At 36.5% G+C, this 20,839-nt stretch overlaps 1 protein-coding gene across 1 annotated transcript in view; it reads right to left on the bottom strand.

The window, feature by feature from the left end:
• LOC131851707 (phosphofurin acidic cluster sorting protein 2) overlaps positions 1 to 20,839 on the bottom strand; it is a 163,559-nt gene that overhangs the window by 4,278 nt on the left and 138,442 nt on the right. Inside the window, exons 2-15 of the mRNA XM_059202233.1 lie at positions 18,279 to 18,506; positions 17,120 to 17,213; positions 16,111 to 16,270; positions 14,854 to 14,993; positions 12,998 to 13,141; positions 9,810 to 9,935; positions 9,104 to 9,257; positions 6,733 to 6,813; positions 4,832 to 4,968; positions 4,250 to 4,402; positions 3,468 to 3,667; positions 1,521 to 1,657; positions 519 to 663; positions 21 to 135 (exon numbers count right to left, since the gene is read on the bottom strand). Coding sequence (XP_059058216.1) covers positions 21 to 135; positions 519 to 663; positions 1,521 to 1,657; positions 3,468 to 3,667; positions 4,250 to 4,402; positions 4,832 to 4,968; positions 6,733 to 6,813; positions 9,104 to 9,257; positions 9,810 to 9,935; positions 12,998 to 13,141; positions 14,854 to 14,993; positions 16,111 to 16,270; positions 17,120 to 17,213; positions 18,279 to 18,506 — 2,014 coding nt within the window. The remainder of the gene's footprint in view (positions 1 to 20; positions 136 to 518; positions 664 to 1,520; positions 1,658 to 3,467; positions 3,668 to 4,249; positions 4,403 to 4,831; positions 4,969 to 6,732; positions 6,814 to 9,103; positions 9,258 to 9,809; positions 9,936 to 12,997; positions 13,142 to 14,853; positions 14,994 to 16,110; positions 16,271 to 17,119; positions 17,214 to 18,278; positions 18,507 to 20,839) is intronic.

Genomic DNA, 20,839 nt, shown 5'->3' with positions numbered 1-20,839 from the left:
ATATAAAACTAGATACTCACAGCTATAAATGGCACGAACGTCTGGCTAGAGTCCTCGTCGCCTGACTTGTCCCTGTAGGCAACCATTGCCTCCCCGATCGGCACATTGTTCACCGGTCCAACACTGTTCAAGTACCTGTAGGTGTACAAAGAAACATTATAACAACATACAGTAACATACAAGAACAACATACATTGTACAACACACAAAACAAAGCTTGATTTTTTGCATCAGGCTAAGAAAGACTGCTCATAAGGATCCGTAACCCTGACAAAGTATGAAGTACATTATAAAACTTATTGCGGTTACAGTTTGCGCAATACAACAAACAAATAGACAATATTTAGTTCCTCCACGACCGAACTGATTTAGTGTGTGTAGTAGGTAGTGTGTGGCAAGTAGTAATTGCAAGGTGACGAGTGGTCGTGAATGATCAGTAATGAATGGTAGTAGACAGTAGCTAGTGTGGTGGGATGAGTGGGGGGGTAGTGAGCGGGCAGTGCTGGCGTGTAATGTACCTGGCGATCCTGGAGGAGAGTTCAGAGAGGTCGTGCAGCGCGGCGTCGGCGGCGCGGTCGCACAGTGCGAGCCACGCGTCGCCGCCGAACAACGACGCGTACCCGCCGTCCAGCGCGCACACGTACCGGGACACCGCGTTCGGGGCTAGCGGAAGCACATTATATTATAATAGCAGCTTTTACACGTACGATTTTTCAAGCATGTACGCTCCTTCAAGCGCGAACAGGTTCTCACGCATTAAAAAATGTACATTTAAATGTAGAGAATAAGAACGAGAACGCCTGTGTGTGCCGCCAGCTCACACAATTCCACGTTCTTCAATCGTTCGTGCGCATACATGGATGTATAGATGAATGGATGTCCTCCAAATAATGAATTATTAAAATATATAAAGACTTGCTTTATATAAAACATAAGAAACAATACACAATTAAAGAGTTATTGATAAATTTTAAATAGAAAATAAAATCAATGACATATAAAATAAAATTTTAAAACTTAAATGACCGCTCTAAAATCAATATCGTATCGGTTCGGAGATATCATTACTGGAAGGTGATTCCACAATGTGGTTGTGCGTGGTAATAAGTTTCTGGAAAAACGCACGGTAGCGGTATTCCTCTCAGGTATAGGTATTTATCTCAATTACGCTGTGTGTGTATACGTGCACACATGCTAAGCGTTGACAACCGCCATTCATCTATAATAGATGATCAGCATTGTTATTCTGCAAGCGTTTTATCAACTCATTTCTCTCGTCGCTTCACTCATGGCACCCATATCCATTTACAAATATAAAGTCCCTACTGAGTTACCGAGTTTGTCTATATTTCTAAAAAAAAAACACGAGTGCATGTTTTATCTCCATTCCGCGCGTGGCACTGCATTCGCTATCGAGTTTTACAGAATACCAATGTACAATCTCACCGCGGATTCCGCTTTCGAATTCGTAAGTGATGCTTACAGAATAGGTATACAGGATGGTATTTAGGTGTACGCACCGAGCGGCAGGAGGTAGTAGCGCAGTAGTGCGGCGTCGTGCGGACGGCGCGCGGCCAGCTCCGCGTGCGCGCGCAACGCCGCCGCAGCCGCGCACGCGCCGCCCGCCACCACCACGCGCACCGCGCGCCTTGAACCCCTGCACGTGCATGATCACATGTAAATATCATATTATATGCTATGCTTATGTTAATTTTAGTTGAAGCTTGTACATATCATGTACATATATTATCAAGCTTCAACTATCACTTTTTACGTCTGTTAAGTTGATTTCATTGCTTTTATTATATATGCCGATTTGAGCGAAGGTAAAAGTATGAATTACAACGAAAATTGTCAAGTTACCTGTATATGAATAACATGTTAAACTTTACATAATTTCGCAATAACTTGCGCGATTTACTACTAAAAATAAATCTTGAAATCTTGTAACTAATGCACTTACGATTCATTAGTGTGAAGAACACAGGTTATGTATTCTGTTGTCCTAAAAATAATATTGCGTGCTTACGGTCATTCTGAAAATTAAAAAGTTTTTTTTTTGCGGGCGCGCTTCGAGCATGTGCGGCGCGGGCACGGCGAGCACGGGCACGCCGAGCGCGGCATGGCGGGGGACTCACTGCCTGTTGATGCGCTGCAGCAGCACCTGCAGCAGCGGGCGCGCGTCGGGCGTGTGCGGCGCGGGCACGGCGAGCACGGGCACGCCGAGCGCGGCATGGCGGGGGACTCACTGCTTGTTGATGCGCTGCAGCAGCACCTGCAGCAGCGGGCGCGCGTCGGGCGTGTGCGGCGCGGGCACGGCGAGCACGGGCACGCCGAGCGCGGCATGGCGGGGGACTCACTGCTTGTTGATGCGCTGCAGCAGCACCTGCAGCAGCGGGCGCGCGTCGGGCGTGTGCGGCGCGGGCACGGCGAGCACGGGCACGCCGAGCGCGGCATGGCGGGGGACTCACTGCTTGTTGATGCGCTGCAGCAGCACCTGCAGCAGCGGGCGCGCGTCGGGCGTGTGCGGCGCGGGCACGGCGAGCACGCGCACGCCGAGCGCGGCATGGCGGGGGACTCACTGCTTGTTGATGCGCTGCAGCAGCACCTGCAGCAGCGGGCGCGCGGCGGGCGTGTGCGGCGCGGGCACGGCGAGCACGGGCACGCCGAGCGCGGCATGGCGGGGGACTCACTGCTTGTTGATGCGCTGCAGCAGCACCTGCAGCAGCGGGCGCGCGTCGGGCGTGTGCGGCGCGGGCACGGCGAGCACGGGCACGCCGAGCGCGGCATGGCGGGGGACTCACTGCTTGTTGATGCGCTGCAGCAGCACTGGAGCAGCGGGCGCGCGTCGGGCGTGTGCGGCGCGGGCACGGCGAGCACGGGCACGCCGAGCGCGGCATGGCGGGGGACTCACTGCTTGTTGATGCGCTGCAGCAGCACCAGCAGCAGCGGGCGCGCGTCGGGCGTGTGCGGCGCGGGCACGGCGAGCACGGGCACGCCGAGCGCGGCATGGCGGGGGACTCACTGCTTGTTGATGCGCTGCAGCAGCACCTGCAGCAGCGGGCGCGCGTCGGGCGTGTGCGGCGCGGGCACGGCGAGCACGGGCACGCCGAGCGCGGCATGGCGGGGGACTCACTGCTTGTTGATGCGCTGCAGCAGCACCTGCAGCAGCGGGCGCGCGTCGGGCGTGTGCGGCGCGGGCACGGCGAGCACGGGCACGCCGAGCGCGGCATGGCGGGGGACTCACTGCTTGTTGATGCGCTGCAGCAGCACCTGCAGCAGCGGGCGCGCGTCGGGCGTGTGCGGCGCGGGCACGGCGAGCACGGGCACGCCGAGCGCGGCATGGCGGGGGACTCACTGCTTGTTGATGCGCTGCAGCAGCACCTAGCAGCGGGCGCGCGTCGGGCGTGTGCGGCGCGGGCACGGCGAGCACGGGCACGCCGAGCGCGGCATGGCGGGGGACTCACTGCTTGTTGATGCGCTGCAGTAGCACCTGCAGCAGCGGGCGCGCGTCGGGCGTGTGCGGCGCGGGCACGGCGAGCACGGGCACGCCGAGCGCGGCGAGGGCGGCGGCGGCGGGCCCGGCGGGCGCGACGGCCACGCACTCGGGCGCCGGGCCCTCCTCGCCCAGCACGCGCCACGCCTGCTCCAGCGCTGTACGCCGCGGCTGCAACGTCGCGTACATACACATTTATCGCTAATAATCATTCCATCGGCAATGACCAATTGCATTGTAATGAATAGAGCACACTTTCTTTTATTAAATATTAGCTGTATGCCGCGAATTCTAAAATAAATATAGTCTGAGTAACTTAGGCTATCTATCTACGAGTCAAGCTCTCATCACAATCGGTCCAGCCGTTTATTTATTTTATGTAAGTACCATATATATATTTTTATTGTTATATAGCATTTTTGATATGCATTTAGTAATTAAGACACTACAATTTTATTTATTTGTTAACAACAAACAGCATAATTAAGGTAAAGAATAAAAATAATATACAAATTATGGAAGTCGCTTATATACCACAAAGGTGAATAGGCAACCAAACAATATGTGTATAATATTTTGTACCTAAATAATTTACAAACATACATGAATTGTATAGACTAAGTTGATTGTATTTAGAGTTGAACGCGTAACCATATAATTAATAAAACCATTTACTCTTCGACTACTGTTTTGTCTCTCTGATTTCAGGATTTAAATACACGAATTGAAAAATAATGAATTCTGTGCTGGTACCTCTAACGTAGTTGGACTCTGCGCGGGCAGTTCGTGCGCAGAGAGCGGCCGCTCGCCGCTCGTTACGAGTGAGTTCTTCTTGCGTGCCGCGCCCGCCGGCGTTAGATTACCGCCGCTTGTCGCGCTGCGGAATAGCCGCGACCTCTTATCCTCCTATAAAATATTATAAATCAAATCAAAATATCGCTATACATGTAGGTCTATTCTTATGATATGTCAAGTCTACCGTCAGCTCGGAGAGCTTTCGAGCCTGAACTGACAAGAAACTTCAGCTAAGTTATTCTATTCTTTTGAAATGAGTTTGTACATGTTTACAAAAATATAGATTCATTTTAATTTCAAATTTAGAATAATAGAGGGATGCCATGCCATTTCAATTGTTCCATAAGTCCTTACGAGGGTTTGGAGTGCCATCTGCACTCACTTCCTATGATCTGGTGAAGCTGTAAAGACCAGCTGTGGCCAACATAGACTTCTCCGATAAAAAAATGAATAGGCATTCCGTTAAGGCAGCTAAGACAACCATAATTCGAATTTAGAGTTTAGACGTGCGCATAATTGTGTTAAAAAAATTACACTGACCGTGGTGACTTTAGTGTCATTCGGTGGTGAGCTGGACACCGAGGCACCAGACACTGGCGCGTCCGCTGTCGCATCACCATCACTGTTGCCTTCACTGCCGCGCTCGTCACCCGCCGAACTACGGATCGCCTCTGATTCTGATCAAACAACCGTTGCATAAGCATTTTCCATTACCAGAAAAGCAACTTTAATACCCAAGTGATAAGGTTTGAAGTGGAAAACATTTTAGAGAGGAAGGATTGCATGGATTTGTTGAAGCAGAGAATATATTTATTAAAAAATAATATCCTTTAATTCTAATCATGCTGTATATCGTGCGATATACACAGTATATGTTTTATACATAGGCAAGTTCTTTTTTTCCATTGAATTACCATTACAAATAAATTTAACACACATTTAAATTTAACATTACAATTAAATTTACTACAAATAAATTTATTCAAATTTCAAATATTTGTTAGATTTTTTATAACCATTAAATATACTTAAATTTATGTTAAATCACATAAATTTTTATGTATTTAATTCAAACACTTGTGACAATATTATAAATGATTAAACATTAAAAATATTTTTCTGACTTCCCAATTTTCCAAACAATTCTTTCTGAAAGTAGACATATCGAGGAGATGAAATCGAAACAAAAAAAAAATTAGAATAGCGTGAAAATGATTCGTGCGTGCTCTCATGCTTTATATTGAAGCTGAAATGTAATATTTTTTCATTACTGAATCCATACAAGTACATATTGAAATTACAATATGATAATATCTACTACAAAAGCTATTAAACATTTCTAGTACAGTAGCAGTACTAAAAATGTAGGTTTCAAATATGAATAAAACATTAATAATTATCACTAGCATAAAAATAAGTAAAAAATCTTGCATAATACTAATATTTAGAAATATATTTCAGCTTCAATAACATTCATTGCTAATCGAAATAACAGTAAACAGAACTTGACAGGACAGACAGAAGCTCAGTTAAGTTTTAGATATCAAACAGTTTTACTACTGACAAGAAATATTTTCTAATAAAATGTAATTGTTATTATAAAAAAATTGCATGTACATGATTAATAATTTTGATACCATAATATCATCATTTTTTATTGATAATATAAAAGACGTGACTGATATAAAGTTGTAATCAAAAGTACTTAAATAGCATAAATCTCGGTCAGTAGTAAAATAAGAAAATACAAGTGTAATATCTTTGCTATGATATACAAACATGGAGATAAGATTAAACCAATCATTATAAACCTCAATATACATAACACAATCGTGTAAATATGGATGAATACTTCTATATATATTTAAAAAAAATGTAAATAAAATATCTTATGTAGAAAAATTAAAATGTTTATCTTTATTACGTTTAAATACTGTGCTATTATTTTGCTGTAATAAATAATTATCTATTAGGTAAAATACGATAAGTATCAATCTTCTTAAAAATCTTAGCACATCTAGAACTGCTATAAGTTCTAAACTAGAAAACGTCTATCTAAACCAGCACAGGCTCCTACCAGATTTTGCTGGGCAGGGGAGAGAGAAAGTAACACGAGTGGTGAAAATGAGTGTTGACGTAACATCGGCAAAAGGGCCCTACATCATCAAACCTGGGTCAAAAGTCCCGAGAACAGCTTGGAGTTTCCTTCTCTACCACATGATGGACCCGCACGGTGAATCCACGGAATGCTAAGAGGTTCGTCTCTAAAAAACTTAATTGCTGAAATGTGACCGTCTTAATGACAACCATGATGTTACAGAAGAAATTTTAAGGTTCCGAATCGTAAAAAGATAAAATAAAAAAAAATGTGCGTTACATAATATTGAGGTTTACAGCAACTGATCATGGTATCTCTCTTTTGTATACTGAATAAGCGGTACCTGTGAGCGGGACGGTGGCGATGTGTCGCTCGCGGACAGCGGCCAGCTCGCCAGCGGACGCGAGGCTTGAGTGCCGGGCCACTGCGCATGCGGTACCTTCATGTTGGTGTGCGTGTGCGATGGACATATACTTTCGTCTTTGTTTTTGAGACAATTAAATTTTCCGGTTACTCTAATGATGTTGGCCGCAGCTGGCCTTTACAGCTTCACCGGACGATAGGGGGCGAGTGCAGATGGCACTCCAAACCCGCGGAATGACTTAAAGAGCGACTGAAGGTCACGCCTGACGGATATGACTTTAGTCTGAGGGCACCGCTAGGGCTTCGAACCTCTACTCAGGCCGTGGTAATTACGATCCCCGTTTGAATTGGACCGATCGATCGGAGACAAGTATCCTGGAATGGGCAATCTGTCTGGACTGACTGGAGGCAATTTATCTGAAATCTCCGATCGATTTTCGGTTTATTTAAGACTTAACTATTTTTCACTTAATTTTTTACCCGATTGCTAAAAACATTTATGAATTTCGTGTAACGCAAAATGTAGTTTTCACATAATTGGTTTTTTATTTTTTACAAAACAGAATTTATTATGTACTAAACAATTGACAGTCATATTTATATGTGTATATTTTATAATCTGTTTGTGTATATATATGAAAATAGACGCAGAATAACCATCGTACACGTACACTTGCACTACACTATGCACACAGCGTTACGTAAACAAAAATCACAATAAAATATATATACGACCTAACCAAAATAGCACAACAATTTTGAAAGGCCACAAGTAGGTTACTACAGACAAATTTATTTTAACTCAAGTGAGATGGCATTAGGCACGAAATACAATCTTAACTATAAAAACCCAGCTTTTTCAAGTGACTTCGTTGGGTTTTTTTTTTGGGAAAATAGTTTATTGTTGCTGACAGTACGTCATATAGTTTTATATTTCATATTTACATTGTATTTTCTATTAAGAAATTTATTATATATGTATTATTATAATTTATTATATGTATACAGAACGATTTAGTGTCGAATAAATATTGTGACAGACACTTATATTGGATGTTCACGTTCGTATTAAATTTGTAAGTACCCAGATTACATGACTTCGTTATTAGGTTTAATATATACATAATTTTTATAGTTAAAAGGTAACAAACACTTCGACATACTTTCTCATTTAAAATATTAGACAATAAAATTCATAAGTTGGAGTATTTTACATTTTTTTTTCATAAATTGTTTTTACCTACTTTTGACCTTTGAAAATATTGACCACTATTTCGGTTAGACCTTACACGTCATGTCATGTATGATGTGTTGGACATATAGTTATGTATACTTCTTTATGTATGCAACAATGCAAAACAAAATCGAAGCGTCCACAAAATGCACTGTCCTCAGAGTATGCGTTGATGCTCAAGCAAAAACATAAATAAAAAAAGGACGCGAGATCCTTCTTGTAAAAAAACAATGTTACTCAGTATTAAATATGATTGTTATATAAATACACAATAAAATGTACAAGTTGTCCATTTATTCGTGAAAAAAAAACTTATAAACCCATTTTAGTTCTAAGTATTTTGTCACTCACTTGCAAATTTAAAAAAATCGCTCCAAAGAATAAGACAAAACAATTCTAATAGCAAAATAGGTTTATCATATATTTCACGAATAGAGCAGTAAGAGTAAATCGTTGCTAATATTATGAGCAATGCCTGAGATGAAATACAGTAGTTGTGGTAATTATAATATCAAAAAAACAACACAGTCTCAAACTACGCAGAACTTGGTTATAAACAAATAACAGAAATACTTAAATACATTTTTGTAAATATAATATATAAAAATAAGGAGACCAATATAAAAGGCCATACACACAAATAAAAATACTTGTATTGTGAGGGAATCGAACCCACAACTCTTAAAACATTGCCTTGTAAGAATACATGTCACCGTAATTTTTCATCTATGAATTGTCAAAGAGTTTAGTAAAATAAACCGCATCACAGTGCAAGATAAGGAAATCTCAAAATAAAACCCTATGGCGTTCAGCTATGGTTTAGTTTAGTATAAGCCGTTTGGACAGCTTGCTAACAGTTGTTTAATATCCTCTTATACAGAGAGACTTACCCTATAGTCATATGTTAATGAATTATGATAATATGTAATATGTACACACCACTCACAGATGATTTTGCACTTTAAATCAAATAATTAAAAACAATATTGCAATGACAATGTAATGTGAAGTTACACACCAATTTTCGAACACATTTTATACACGTGATTTAGTGATGATTACATATATATTAGTATCTTCAAGACAACGTGAAGAAATCGCTTATATGATTGAATACCATTGGAATGCCTGTGATGCTCCTGGTTGGCCAGACTCCTGGAACTACTGAAGAACGGCCTGAGTGAAGGTTTGGGGGTGGAGCCGATGCTGATTGTATCCATTTGGTCAGGACCGGAGTCCTCGCCTTCGCCGCATGAAAGTGAATCCAGCTCCTGAAATCGTTAATTACCAACATTCAGACTGTTGTAGCATTTTAATTTCATTTTCTCTTAGAACAATATATATTTAAAAGAACAACAAGCAAGTTTCTTGCTCTTTCTTCTTGTTATGAGTCTGCGTTCCGAGTGAGTGGTAGAATAAAAAAATATATTTGTCAGGATGGACTAACTGACTTTAGATCCATCTATCATCCTCCACTAGTGGCCTGCCAGCTTTAACGGCTAACGCAGGTGGGTGCCTCAATCCATTATCATCTATTAAAAAATACCTTTGCCCAGAGCCAAGGGTATTTTATACCTCAGAAGGTATTATTTATATATATGTATATAACCTGTTATATGGGCCTTCCACGAGGTTTACCCTGAAAAACCATCATGATAAATTCCTGGTAAATTCGACAGGATGAGATAACTCAATTGACTTCATCCTTATCATATTATCCTCAAGTAGGCGATTACACCATTCCAGTATTATCCAACAAAAGTATATGTTACATCTGACTACCCCATCTAGGATTGCAGTCATAAGGATTGTGTGTATGTTACCTGAAACAATTCATCGATATCTCTCTGCGCATGGTGCGTGTCCCGTGCCGCGCCGCGTTCTGACAACTCTTCCGGCACTCGGAACCGCCTCAGCAGCGCCGCGAACTTTTGCTTCAGATTGCGTTGCTGCAACATAAATGCACTTTTATGTACTTCATAATAAAATCTATATTCGTATTCATTTAATTATAATAAGTTCGCTAATGGAAATATATATATAATGCTATTAAAAATGTTGGAACTCGGCAATTTGAATATGGAATTATGTATGTATGTATATATAATTATATACATATACAAGTATATATTATATATCGCCAAATTATTCTATAAGTACATTTTACGAATTACATACAGTATAGATATACCACTACAGTACTAGGTTTAACTACTGTCTGATAGAGCTCCTGTGCTAGCTAAGAATGTAGTGAATATATGCTTACATAATATAATATATTTCTTTAAATACTTGTATTTACCTGTACTAATTTTAAAAATAAGAAACTGTGTTTGTTTCCTTTTCTCGACTAAACGGCAATGAAATTTGGCATGCAGGTAGATTGTAACACGAAGATCTATCAATATACTCAAAAATTCAGGTAAAGTCACAGGTAATATTTACTAACTTACATGATAAGTTGAAGCTAAAAAAATTGTATTCTGGCAATATATGTTGTACTCTACTTATCCTATACGGGCATGACTACACAGATCTGTATGCAAAATAAGATGGATATGGATAATCATCTTTACCTGCTTACCTATACATACATAAAAAAGAAACTGTTCTATTTGATGTCAGTTTAAAAATATCAACAAAATCCATATGGGTAATAAGAGGGTCCAACTTGCGGAGTTTTTAATGAATAACCACGCACAGATAATTTAGTTTCTTTTTTTACGATGAAAATAATACTTATATAATAAAAATGGGGAGTTAAAAAATAAAAGTGCGGATGCGCTCTATAAAAAGTATGTTTTATGCTATCTACACTATTCTTACATGCATACATAAATACAATAACGATAGAAGATAGTCCAGTTGTCAAAGAAAAAGTTACCTCCATACCGCCACAACTCTTGATTTATTTTAATAAATATTACACACAAATGGAGATGTATTTACACTAAAAATTCACTAATATTTTTTCCAAGAGCAATGAACAACGCATATTTTTATAAAAAATTCCATTCCAAATTCTTGACAACCATGTACCGCCGCCGAACTGCTTGTATTGCTACCATGTTTAATGTATGATTTAATATACTAGTGTGTACACAGATAAGATAATCTGAGAGATGATAAAACCACAACATCAGTGAAATTGTGTAACATAACTCGTGACGTACTGTGTATCTAAAATTTCTTCCCAAGTGAGTGACCAATGATAAAGTTTCCTTAAAACGACGAAGAGAGCAAAAGTTGGTTGACATTTCGTAGCGCTTATTTCTAAAGTGTTACAATGCCTATTATTATAATATAGAAGTCATGGCTTTACTATTTCTTTTTAAATAATAAAAGTATATTTTTTTGACATTTATTTTTATTACAGTTTACTATTATGTACTCATATTACAGACGTGAAATTATTTTCATGTCAGTTTCATCTTTTAATTGTATCCATATTTTCCCAAAAATAACAATCATTTATCAACAATCTTCGATATCTCCGAATAAATCCACATACTGAAAAAGTATGATATATAGAAACAAAAACATTAAAAGAAAAACAAACGTAAATAACAAATGGGAGACTAGACTATTTTATCATGATCAGATAAACTTATTGTGTATTGTCTGATAGAAAAATCGGTATTTATACATGCATGTGGACTATCTATCATGGTATAAATATAGAATAAGAGATAATTATCTATTATCATATTTCATGTAACCTGTGAACGAATGCATAGAAAGGCAAAATAATGTATCTCTGCACAATATAAATCATAATTATTATGTTTTTTTTTATCTAGATTTGTTTTGGGGTTTTTGTTTTCAGACATGTCAACCCCATTATTGCAAACTAATCGGAAAAAATCTTAAAAATAATAAACAATCAAATAATTGCCAACTGCGAAGGATCTATAAATATTATGTACCCTATATAATTTGCACAAACGGAAAAATATTTAATTATATACGAATTTACTACAATTATGTCATAATCAGTTTAACAGCATGGGACAACACCGACCAGGAACTACGAATTATCAAGGTGGATTATACATAGTATTGTAAAGGCTCCCTCCTTTACAATACTATGTATAATCCATCCATCCATCAGTGATCAAAGTAGGGACACGAGAGCAAGAAAAGACACGAATGTAACGAGACGAGAGCTAGAAAAGCCACAGTCACAAATATTTTACTAATATATTATTTATAAAACAATATAGTTATTATAGATAATAAACATAAAACAATACAATATAATACAGAACAGGTTGTAACAGGTATAACATGGTGGTTTATTCTAAATAGATACTTACTGCCTGTATCAAATATATTTTGAAACACTTCGAAAACATTACGAACGTTTAAAAATAGTGAATTAAATATTTTTCATTTTCGCAAATACATCAATGACATACCAGAAAGAACTTAGAATGCGTAAAATAAAAAAAAAAACATCAACAATACATCTAATGCAACATTCCACTACAACTACTAAATCTTCTACTACACTAATCTAAGTATTATAGATGTCACCATCAGAGTTTCATCCCACATATACACAAATTGCCCGCAATACATACGATATTTTTTATGGGCAATAATGAAATGATGCACTTGCCTGCGCTAACGGTATATGCTGGCGAAGCACCAGTGGAAGATAATAAGATAAGAATGAAGTCAGGCCAGTTAACCTGACATGGTACGTTGCTAGCGGTATAGCAATACACTCTACCACCAGGTTGATCTCCAAGACTTCTACCTTGGAAGGTACCCAGCAAATTGAGCGGAATCGTCTATATGACCTGCCTTCACGTTATGACCTTCATATTAATTCTTCCTAACCCCACTTCACTAACACCCATTGTACCACAAACTTAGGCATCATTTAATCGTCATCCATAACTAATGTGTAAGTGGGTTCAACTCCTGATGGCAACACTACTAACATGCAATCATAAAGCAAGACATCTCTATTCATAACGCTACATTCCGCTTTTGGGAGGCTCACCGCGAGCTTTCCGCGGCTGCCCTTGCGCTTAGCGGCCGCGTTTTCCAGCTCACTGTCGCTGTCCCTGTCGTTCGCCTTCGAATGCATATAGCTCTGTCTCTTTCTCTCACGCTCCATGAAGCTCAAGTCGCGAGAGCGGGACAGCTGCGTGCAATGCAACGACTATAATAAGCTACCGCAAGCTTTAGGTTAGGCTTTAAATAACGCTACTTGAAGCTCAAGAACTTAAAATATTATTTATACAAAAATACTGGTTTTTCTTGTTTATATATACATGAATGTAACAAATTACGCGTATATAATAACAGAATAGTGCTCAATAATATAGGCAGTCAATAAGGAGAATATGAGCAACCTTTTCAATAGAAGAAATGTAAAATTTTAAATGTATTTAAATTACAGTATAACATAATTACCTTAAGTCATTTGTATAAACAAATGACTTAACAATGACCTATTATTTCTTGACAACCTCTACATACTTTCACTGGCTTTTTGGTTCAATTTAATTCACATACATTTGATTAATTAATTTTATTCATAATTCTTAAAATACAGTATTAACTATAAATAATTAGGCAAACAACGATGAAAAAATTATATCGATAGGCTCTACTAAATGACTTCTGAAAGTATTGAGCATTATTTTGAAGAGTCTCTCTATATAGCCACGCTGTATTCATATCACAACTAAGTAATAACTAATAACTAGTAAACGTTCTATTATCTAAATCTTTTAAAGCATTAAGCAGCCGAAATTACAGCTCAATTATAATATTAATAAATTAGTTAAAATATAATTTTATCTCACAACATATAATATTAATAATAATTAAACGATATTCGGTATTTATAAACAATTTAAATGGCAGTAATATAAAAAAAAGGTAATTATAATAAAAAAATAATAAATTATAATAAAATGTTACATTACTAATATTAAGAAGTACCTTAATAATTAAGTTACACTCAAATGCTGAAACGTCAGTTTATTTAACTAGTGCCGATTTTTGTAAATTCAAGAAGAAATTTATTGAAATAAATAATTGTATTAATTAAATATATAAGTCGTAAATACTAATCATTCTTTTAAATAATTATAAACCTTTTTAAATATTTAATCATCACCAAAATTTATATTATTAAGAATCTTTTCTACGTATTAATTTTTTTTATACTGTCATCCATAACTACTTATACCTTTTAATTCAATTGCTATAGCGAACGTAGAATAAAGTAAAACAATAACGTAAGTTGAGAAACTCCACTTTGATTTACTACGTATATATTTTTAAGTTTATCGGCAATTAGTGAGACAGTCAGTTATATTAATAATCGTCCTTTTAAATACAAGCATAATATAAAAGCATAAGCTTATAATATAGCAACTATAATATTGCATAAATAGAGTTTAGCTCGTTATCGACACGCTGTTAAAATATATTAGGAACTATATAAAGTAGATTTTTTTGTATCGTAAACAGATATTTACAACTTCATTTTCAACTTTATAGCTATTTCATTTTATACATTATAAATCTAATAAAAAAAATCTACAGATGACAAAATGCAGGAAATTATGTATACTTTATTACAAGTTTCTAGATCTTAAAGTACGCATACATTATTCAATTGTTAACTGGGTTTTAACAGTATAATTTTATGGCAAATAAAAATATTTACCTCTCGATAACGTCGAAAGAGGTAAATACCTTTATTTACCGTAACATTATTCGTATTATGTCAGGTTAACAATATAAATAATGTATATTAAAAACGAAAATATAAAAGCAAAAATACAGTAAGTTTTTAAAACTAGATTCCTTAATAATTTTGTATAAATAATTGTTACCTACCTTAGTATATGAGAGATCTTCTTTGTTGAACGCAAGCTGCCGGTGCGCCCGCCGCCGCGCCTGCGCTCCGTACGTCATTTCATCAGCTTCTTCGACGGAACTGAATTCGCCTTCCTCTTCTTCATCTGAATAGCCTCGTTCTAAAAATAAAAAAAAATTAAAACTACATGTTTACAGTTCGAATGGGAATCCTCTATAATCCATACTGATATACAGCCGTAGGGGTTGTTTGTTTGAATGCGCTAAGCTTCTACAATATCAGTCGGATTTGAAGTTAAATTTATATTTCAAGGCCCATAATTACGGAAAATTGCGGGAAGTGGCAAGAGATCCATTGATACAAGAGTGGCTCTTAAATAATAAATGAATGAAATTCTTAAATTAAAATGTCTTATGGATAACGCTACAGGCTTTAAAACGCAAGATGCGAAACGTCAGAAGATAGACTAAGCTATGTGACGCGATGCGATGGGTAGTATTGATATTTTATATAGTAATGTGAATGTGGTGGAGACGATTTTCTTTTGTTCGCTTAAAAACGCTAATGTTAGAAGCAACTGGTTTAAAATAGAAAAATTCTTTACCCTATTTATTGAAGTAGGCTATACACTAAATAACATCACGCTACCACCAATTTGAGTGAAGCAGTAATGAAAAATGTTGCACAATCGGGGAATATTTCACAGGTCAGCGAGTATTATAATGTAGACACAATCGTAGCGCACAGTTATCATTGTAGAACATCAATTTGTTTCTCTCTTACATTCCTTTGAATCCGGTTAATCATACAAATATTTCAAAAAATAATTCGCTAAAACTAATTTCAATTTCGAGGGAATTGACGTTGCTTTCAAACTCTATCAGCAGTGGGTATAGGTCATATCATAACACTGCATTACAATTTTATATACTTGGCATAGTTTCAAATAAATACTTACTAGGAGTAGATAAAAAAATATTAGATTTTTTGCAACAGTATAATATAATAGACAAGCTTATTTAACAAACTTTTTGCCACGTACAACTACATTGTGGAGTCACTTTCCAGCAATGGTTTACCAGCAAGCAACAATTTCAGAACCGATATCATATTTAAACCTTCCGCTTATTCCTTCTTAAAAGGCCGACAATGTGATGGCTATTCACCTGAATTTGCGGGTGCTCATGGGCGACAATAATCACTCACCATCAGATGAGCCGCAAGCTCGTTAGTCCCATTGGCTATAAAAATATATTACTACAAAATATAAAACTCACCAGTAATGAGCAACGTGTTGTTGTTTTTGGTGTCATGGTCGACTGGAGTGGACGCTAGACCGGTGATGACCAGCTTTGCGACCGGCTGTCCAGCTGTGGCGCCGACCTTCGCGCCCACACCCGTCAGCTCCAACTCCATATCCATGGATCTTTGGAGTATCTGTTATGGAAAATTTGTGTTATCAATTTATTGAATATTAGAGAATACACTCAACAAAGATTCTCAGAGCTTCTTAGTATGTTAACTAATGACTCGTTCTAGCTGCCCCTAGGTTGTAAAAGATTGCATTTTGTTAATAACGTACTTAGAAAATTTTATCTAAAAATATTATAATAGTAGCATTAATTATAGATTCAATCTGAACATATAGTAAGAAACCATAAAAAGGCTAAACAAAGAAGGATGTATGTAATATATTCATGAAAGGAAATATTTTTACACTCTTTTCCCACTATTCAATCTAATAGTTCATTTAATTTAAAATTAACATGCCGCTTACAGGAAACAGGCATGCTACAACGATTACTCACTCATCTGATCACTTCAATTGAATGAATCACTAATTGACGATTCAACTATTTTGCATGAATGAAGCGTTCCATTTGGAAATCAGATGAATGAACTGATATCTCAACGTAATGCATTATAATTACATAATTTCTGTTTCGACATTTCCTCTACATAAATTTCATTATATAGGTTGCTGCTAAACCTGCACCCCCATCTACAAAGCATAGTACTCATTAGATGTGGAATTTCGTATCCTTAACGTCGTCTTTTTTGTTCATACAAAATATATTTCAAACTCAAAACTATATGTATGTATATATCGCTGGACAATTAAATTATTATCTCTTGTGTTATAATTCAGGATAATTAAAAATCTACTGGTCAGATCTTGGTCATGAAAAAAGCTTTTCAATAAAAAATAATTATCAAAGTTGCGGATGAAAAAAAAGTCTGAGTAAACTCCCATTTTGAAGTCGGATGAGAAAAAAATTAAATTACCTGGTCCATCCGGATAACTCCTTCGGCGAGTGTTTTGTATCCTAGGATAGTGCGGTTCTTATACTTCTTACGTCTCTGAAGCATTATTTGCAGTCTGAAAAACAATACACAGTAATAAGATATGAAAAAATACTAGATATTTTGTTACTATATATTTTAACTCTCATTACACATTTTGGAGAGGCGTGGAAACAAATATATGTGGAATTGAACAGAATTAAATTAAAAATAAACATGAAATGGAACAGCTTTAACTTGATATGTATAAGAAAGAAAGAATAAAGAGCTAGGAAAACAAAATAAGTGAGAACAGAACCGGGGAATGTAGAAAGAAAAATAAAGTCACAATGGAGATATCAAAAACCACATATATTTATTGCTCATGCAAAATATTACAATTTATTATATTGTGGTTTAATTATTTCCAAGCCAATTCTGAAACGCTAAAACATCGCTCAGATGCGAATTTCCCCGCGACATTACAATGAGTACAGAAACATTTGCGGTTATGGCTTGTTTCATAGGGCCATTAAATAAGTCGTTCCATAGTAAACATAGAAAAGCGATAAAATGAGCGGTGTACATGCTTCGATTATTTTTAGTGCCCCTCGACCTCGGCCTTATATTGTAAAAATAAAGAGCATTCCAGAGTTAGACTCGTAAACCAGAGTGAACGGTAATCAACGATGAATAAAATATATAAGATTTTTATGTCATAAAACATAAAACAAGTTTATGTTTTATGACATAAAAAAAGTAGAATTATGTCTTAATTTCAACACATGTTTTCTTTAGATTTTATAGTTCCATTTATTGGTTCTGATTCAAATATAAATGGCAGATTGAATTACTACTTTATAGTATCTAAAACTGATATAGGCTAAGACAAAATATTCATTCATTTTGTAGAATATTTTTTTATAACAAAATAATTAATAAACAAAACAAAATGGATAAAAATAGTGTCAAACCATACCTAGAAAAGCAATTATCGTATTGGATATCGCAACTATAAAATAATAAATAAATAAAAAATTTGATTTAATACTGGTTAAAAACAAATCGCGGAAATAATCTACCCTATATCCTGATAACTTCACCGTATCCCAGCGTTTCATTCATAACATATTGCTTCTGAAATAATTTCATTATTACCAACCTGTTTCCATCTCGTTTAACAAAATGCGGGTACTGTAGAGAAAAGCAAAGGTCGAGTTCCACATCCAGCGGCGGTACGGCGATGTCGTTGGAGCGCAGTGTCCGCTTACTGCTATGCATCCGCGCGGCTAATATAACCGCTCCCGCGCCCGCTCCGCCTGCCGCCCCGCCACCCGCCTCGCCCAGCGCACCACAAACACGCAGCCGCGTCACTCGCAGCGTGCATAACCTGGAAGAGAAATAACGTTCACGTTAATTTCGAATTCCACACCATTCGCCAATTTATTAGGTCCACAATTTAATATGAACACCCTGGGGCGCTTGGATCTCAGAATATATTACGTTTCCATTTCCGTAGAATAGATCTTTTGTACGTAATTTAAATATAGAAAAAAATTAAATTAAAAGTAATATCATATTATATACACATAATGCTGGTATTGTTCTTACAAAAGACGTAATTGTGTTAGTATCAAATGTTTTTCTATAGATAAAGTTTTAACGCAATGATTGAAAACGGAAGAACGGTAGAGAATCAAATAAAATACGAATAAAAAAATATTGAGTTTTAAATTTGGCAGATGTTGTCTTACTGTGCACAAACTCAAATGTCCGTAGGTACATAAGTTGTTAAGTTTCCTATTTTTTACCAAATTTGCTTTATTTCTCATTCCGTAAAAACCTTATACAAAATATTATATTATAAGATAATAAAGAAAAGCAAATCGTTAAGTCTACAAATTATGGCGACATAAAGTGAAAAGGGAGAGGATACACACATTTCTACATGTATATATAGTTAACATTCAGAAATCAGATTGATAAAGGAGTAGCATAACGTTTTAAATTAAATTTATCTTCTTCTGTTATCCTCACATTTCTGTGGGGCCAATTCTTTGTATCTATAACGTTCTTGTTTGCAAACCCGAGCTCATGTATAAGTAATTAAATTCAAATGCGTGTAGAAAGGACTGAGCCATCTCTGTGAAGTTATGAAAGGTTACAGAACAATCTACTCGTACATTATTTTTATTATATGTATTTATGTACATATGTATTATTTCATTTTATTAAAGCTAAAGAGTTTGTCTGTTTGTTTGAATAACCGTGTTAATCACAAGATCTATTGGTTCAAATTATTTTGTTACCGCATAGCAAATTTATTGAGGAATGATTGATATACGACTATATTACGCTACAACAAATATATGATGTGGACAAAGCTACACGGTTTCTATTCTATTCTATTCTATTCACAGAGCCAGTTAATAACATACACATTATTAAAAAAAAAACAAATAGACTTTGTTGCAGTAATTGCACACATGCGAGCCCAAAGCAAATCCCTAGTTAAACTGTAACTTCAGATGTGATGTGTGTTAATCAATAAAAACTTGTCAAAAGAAATTTGGATACAATTTTATGCCAAAGTACCTAGCATAAGATGCTTTTAATAGCGATTTTTAAATCTATTCTACAGTACACGCAAATAAACCCATTGCAGACAGAAACCAGTTGTATTATATACTTCAGCAATATTTCACGAGTGGCCGGCCTAGAAAATTACATGTCTAATACATTTCTTTCAATCGTGTCTATCTATCACAGATCTGAAAGAACATCTCCTGATTAATTCATCATCGCCGAAAAAAGAAATAAATTTCTTTACAACACAAGAAAGATACTATACACTATTTTAAATTTGAAGCAGTCCTATGTATACGTACCATTAAGAAAATTGAATATATAAAATAATCTAAATATGAACACTAAAAGATTGTTACCTATTTTTGTGTTTTAATATATTTTACTGTTCTCAATATATTTGCAAACCGGGCACAAACCGTAATCCTATAATATGTGTGGTGAAAACATTACTATAGAATAAATAGAAGAACATAAATACAAATTTATTTATAGACTACAAAAAATGCAATTTAATCACAAATCAATACATATATCAAAATCGTAAATGATATTTGTCTGTATATGAAGAATAAGTGAGAAAAACTGTTATTCTCCCAATTTTCTCGCTTATTCTCCCTCTCATAATATAGCCCAAAAAGAATTTATCTGTTTGTCTGTATATTTACGCACGCCAATCTCAAAAATGATTTAACATACTTGGATGCGATTTTCACTAATATACTGTGGTACCTTCACTCAAAATATAATGTATGTTTTATTCCAATCAGTTAACAAATAAGAAAGTTATATGAGTAATTAATAATAAGGCCTCATCAAATTTATATAAGCCTAAGTTCAAGTTATAAATATTACATGCAAACTTACATCAAACACAAGTTTATTGTATGGAGTAAACACAGTTTCCAAATAAACCCAATACGAGCGCTTTCAAGCAAGTAGCAAGAAACTTCAGGACAATTTGAAACTATATTGTTAACACTGTAAAGATAACTTTATCGGTAATGTTTTAAAACCTATTTTAATCAGAAGTTCAATTATAATTATGATGAGGTTTCTGAATACAAACATTACACGTAGTTTCAAAAATACCATATGATTATAGAAACTAGAAACCTACTAATAAAATGAGTAAGT

Source organism: Achroia grisella, unplaced genomic scaffold, assembly GCF_030625045.1.
Source record: "Achroia grisella isolate CSIRO2021 unplaced genomic scaffold, CSIRO_AGI_Agris_v1 utg807, whole genome shotgun sequence".
NCBI classification, from domain to species: domain Eukaryota; kingdom Metazoa; phylum Arthropoda; class Insecta; order Lepidoptera; family Pyralidae; genus Achroia; species Achroia grisella.
The sequence above is the reverse complement of the archived record's forward strand: the minus strand, read 5'-3'. Positions and strand labels throughout refer to the sequence as shown.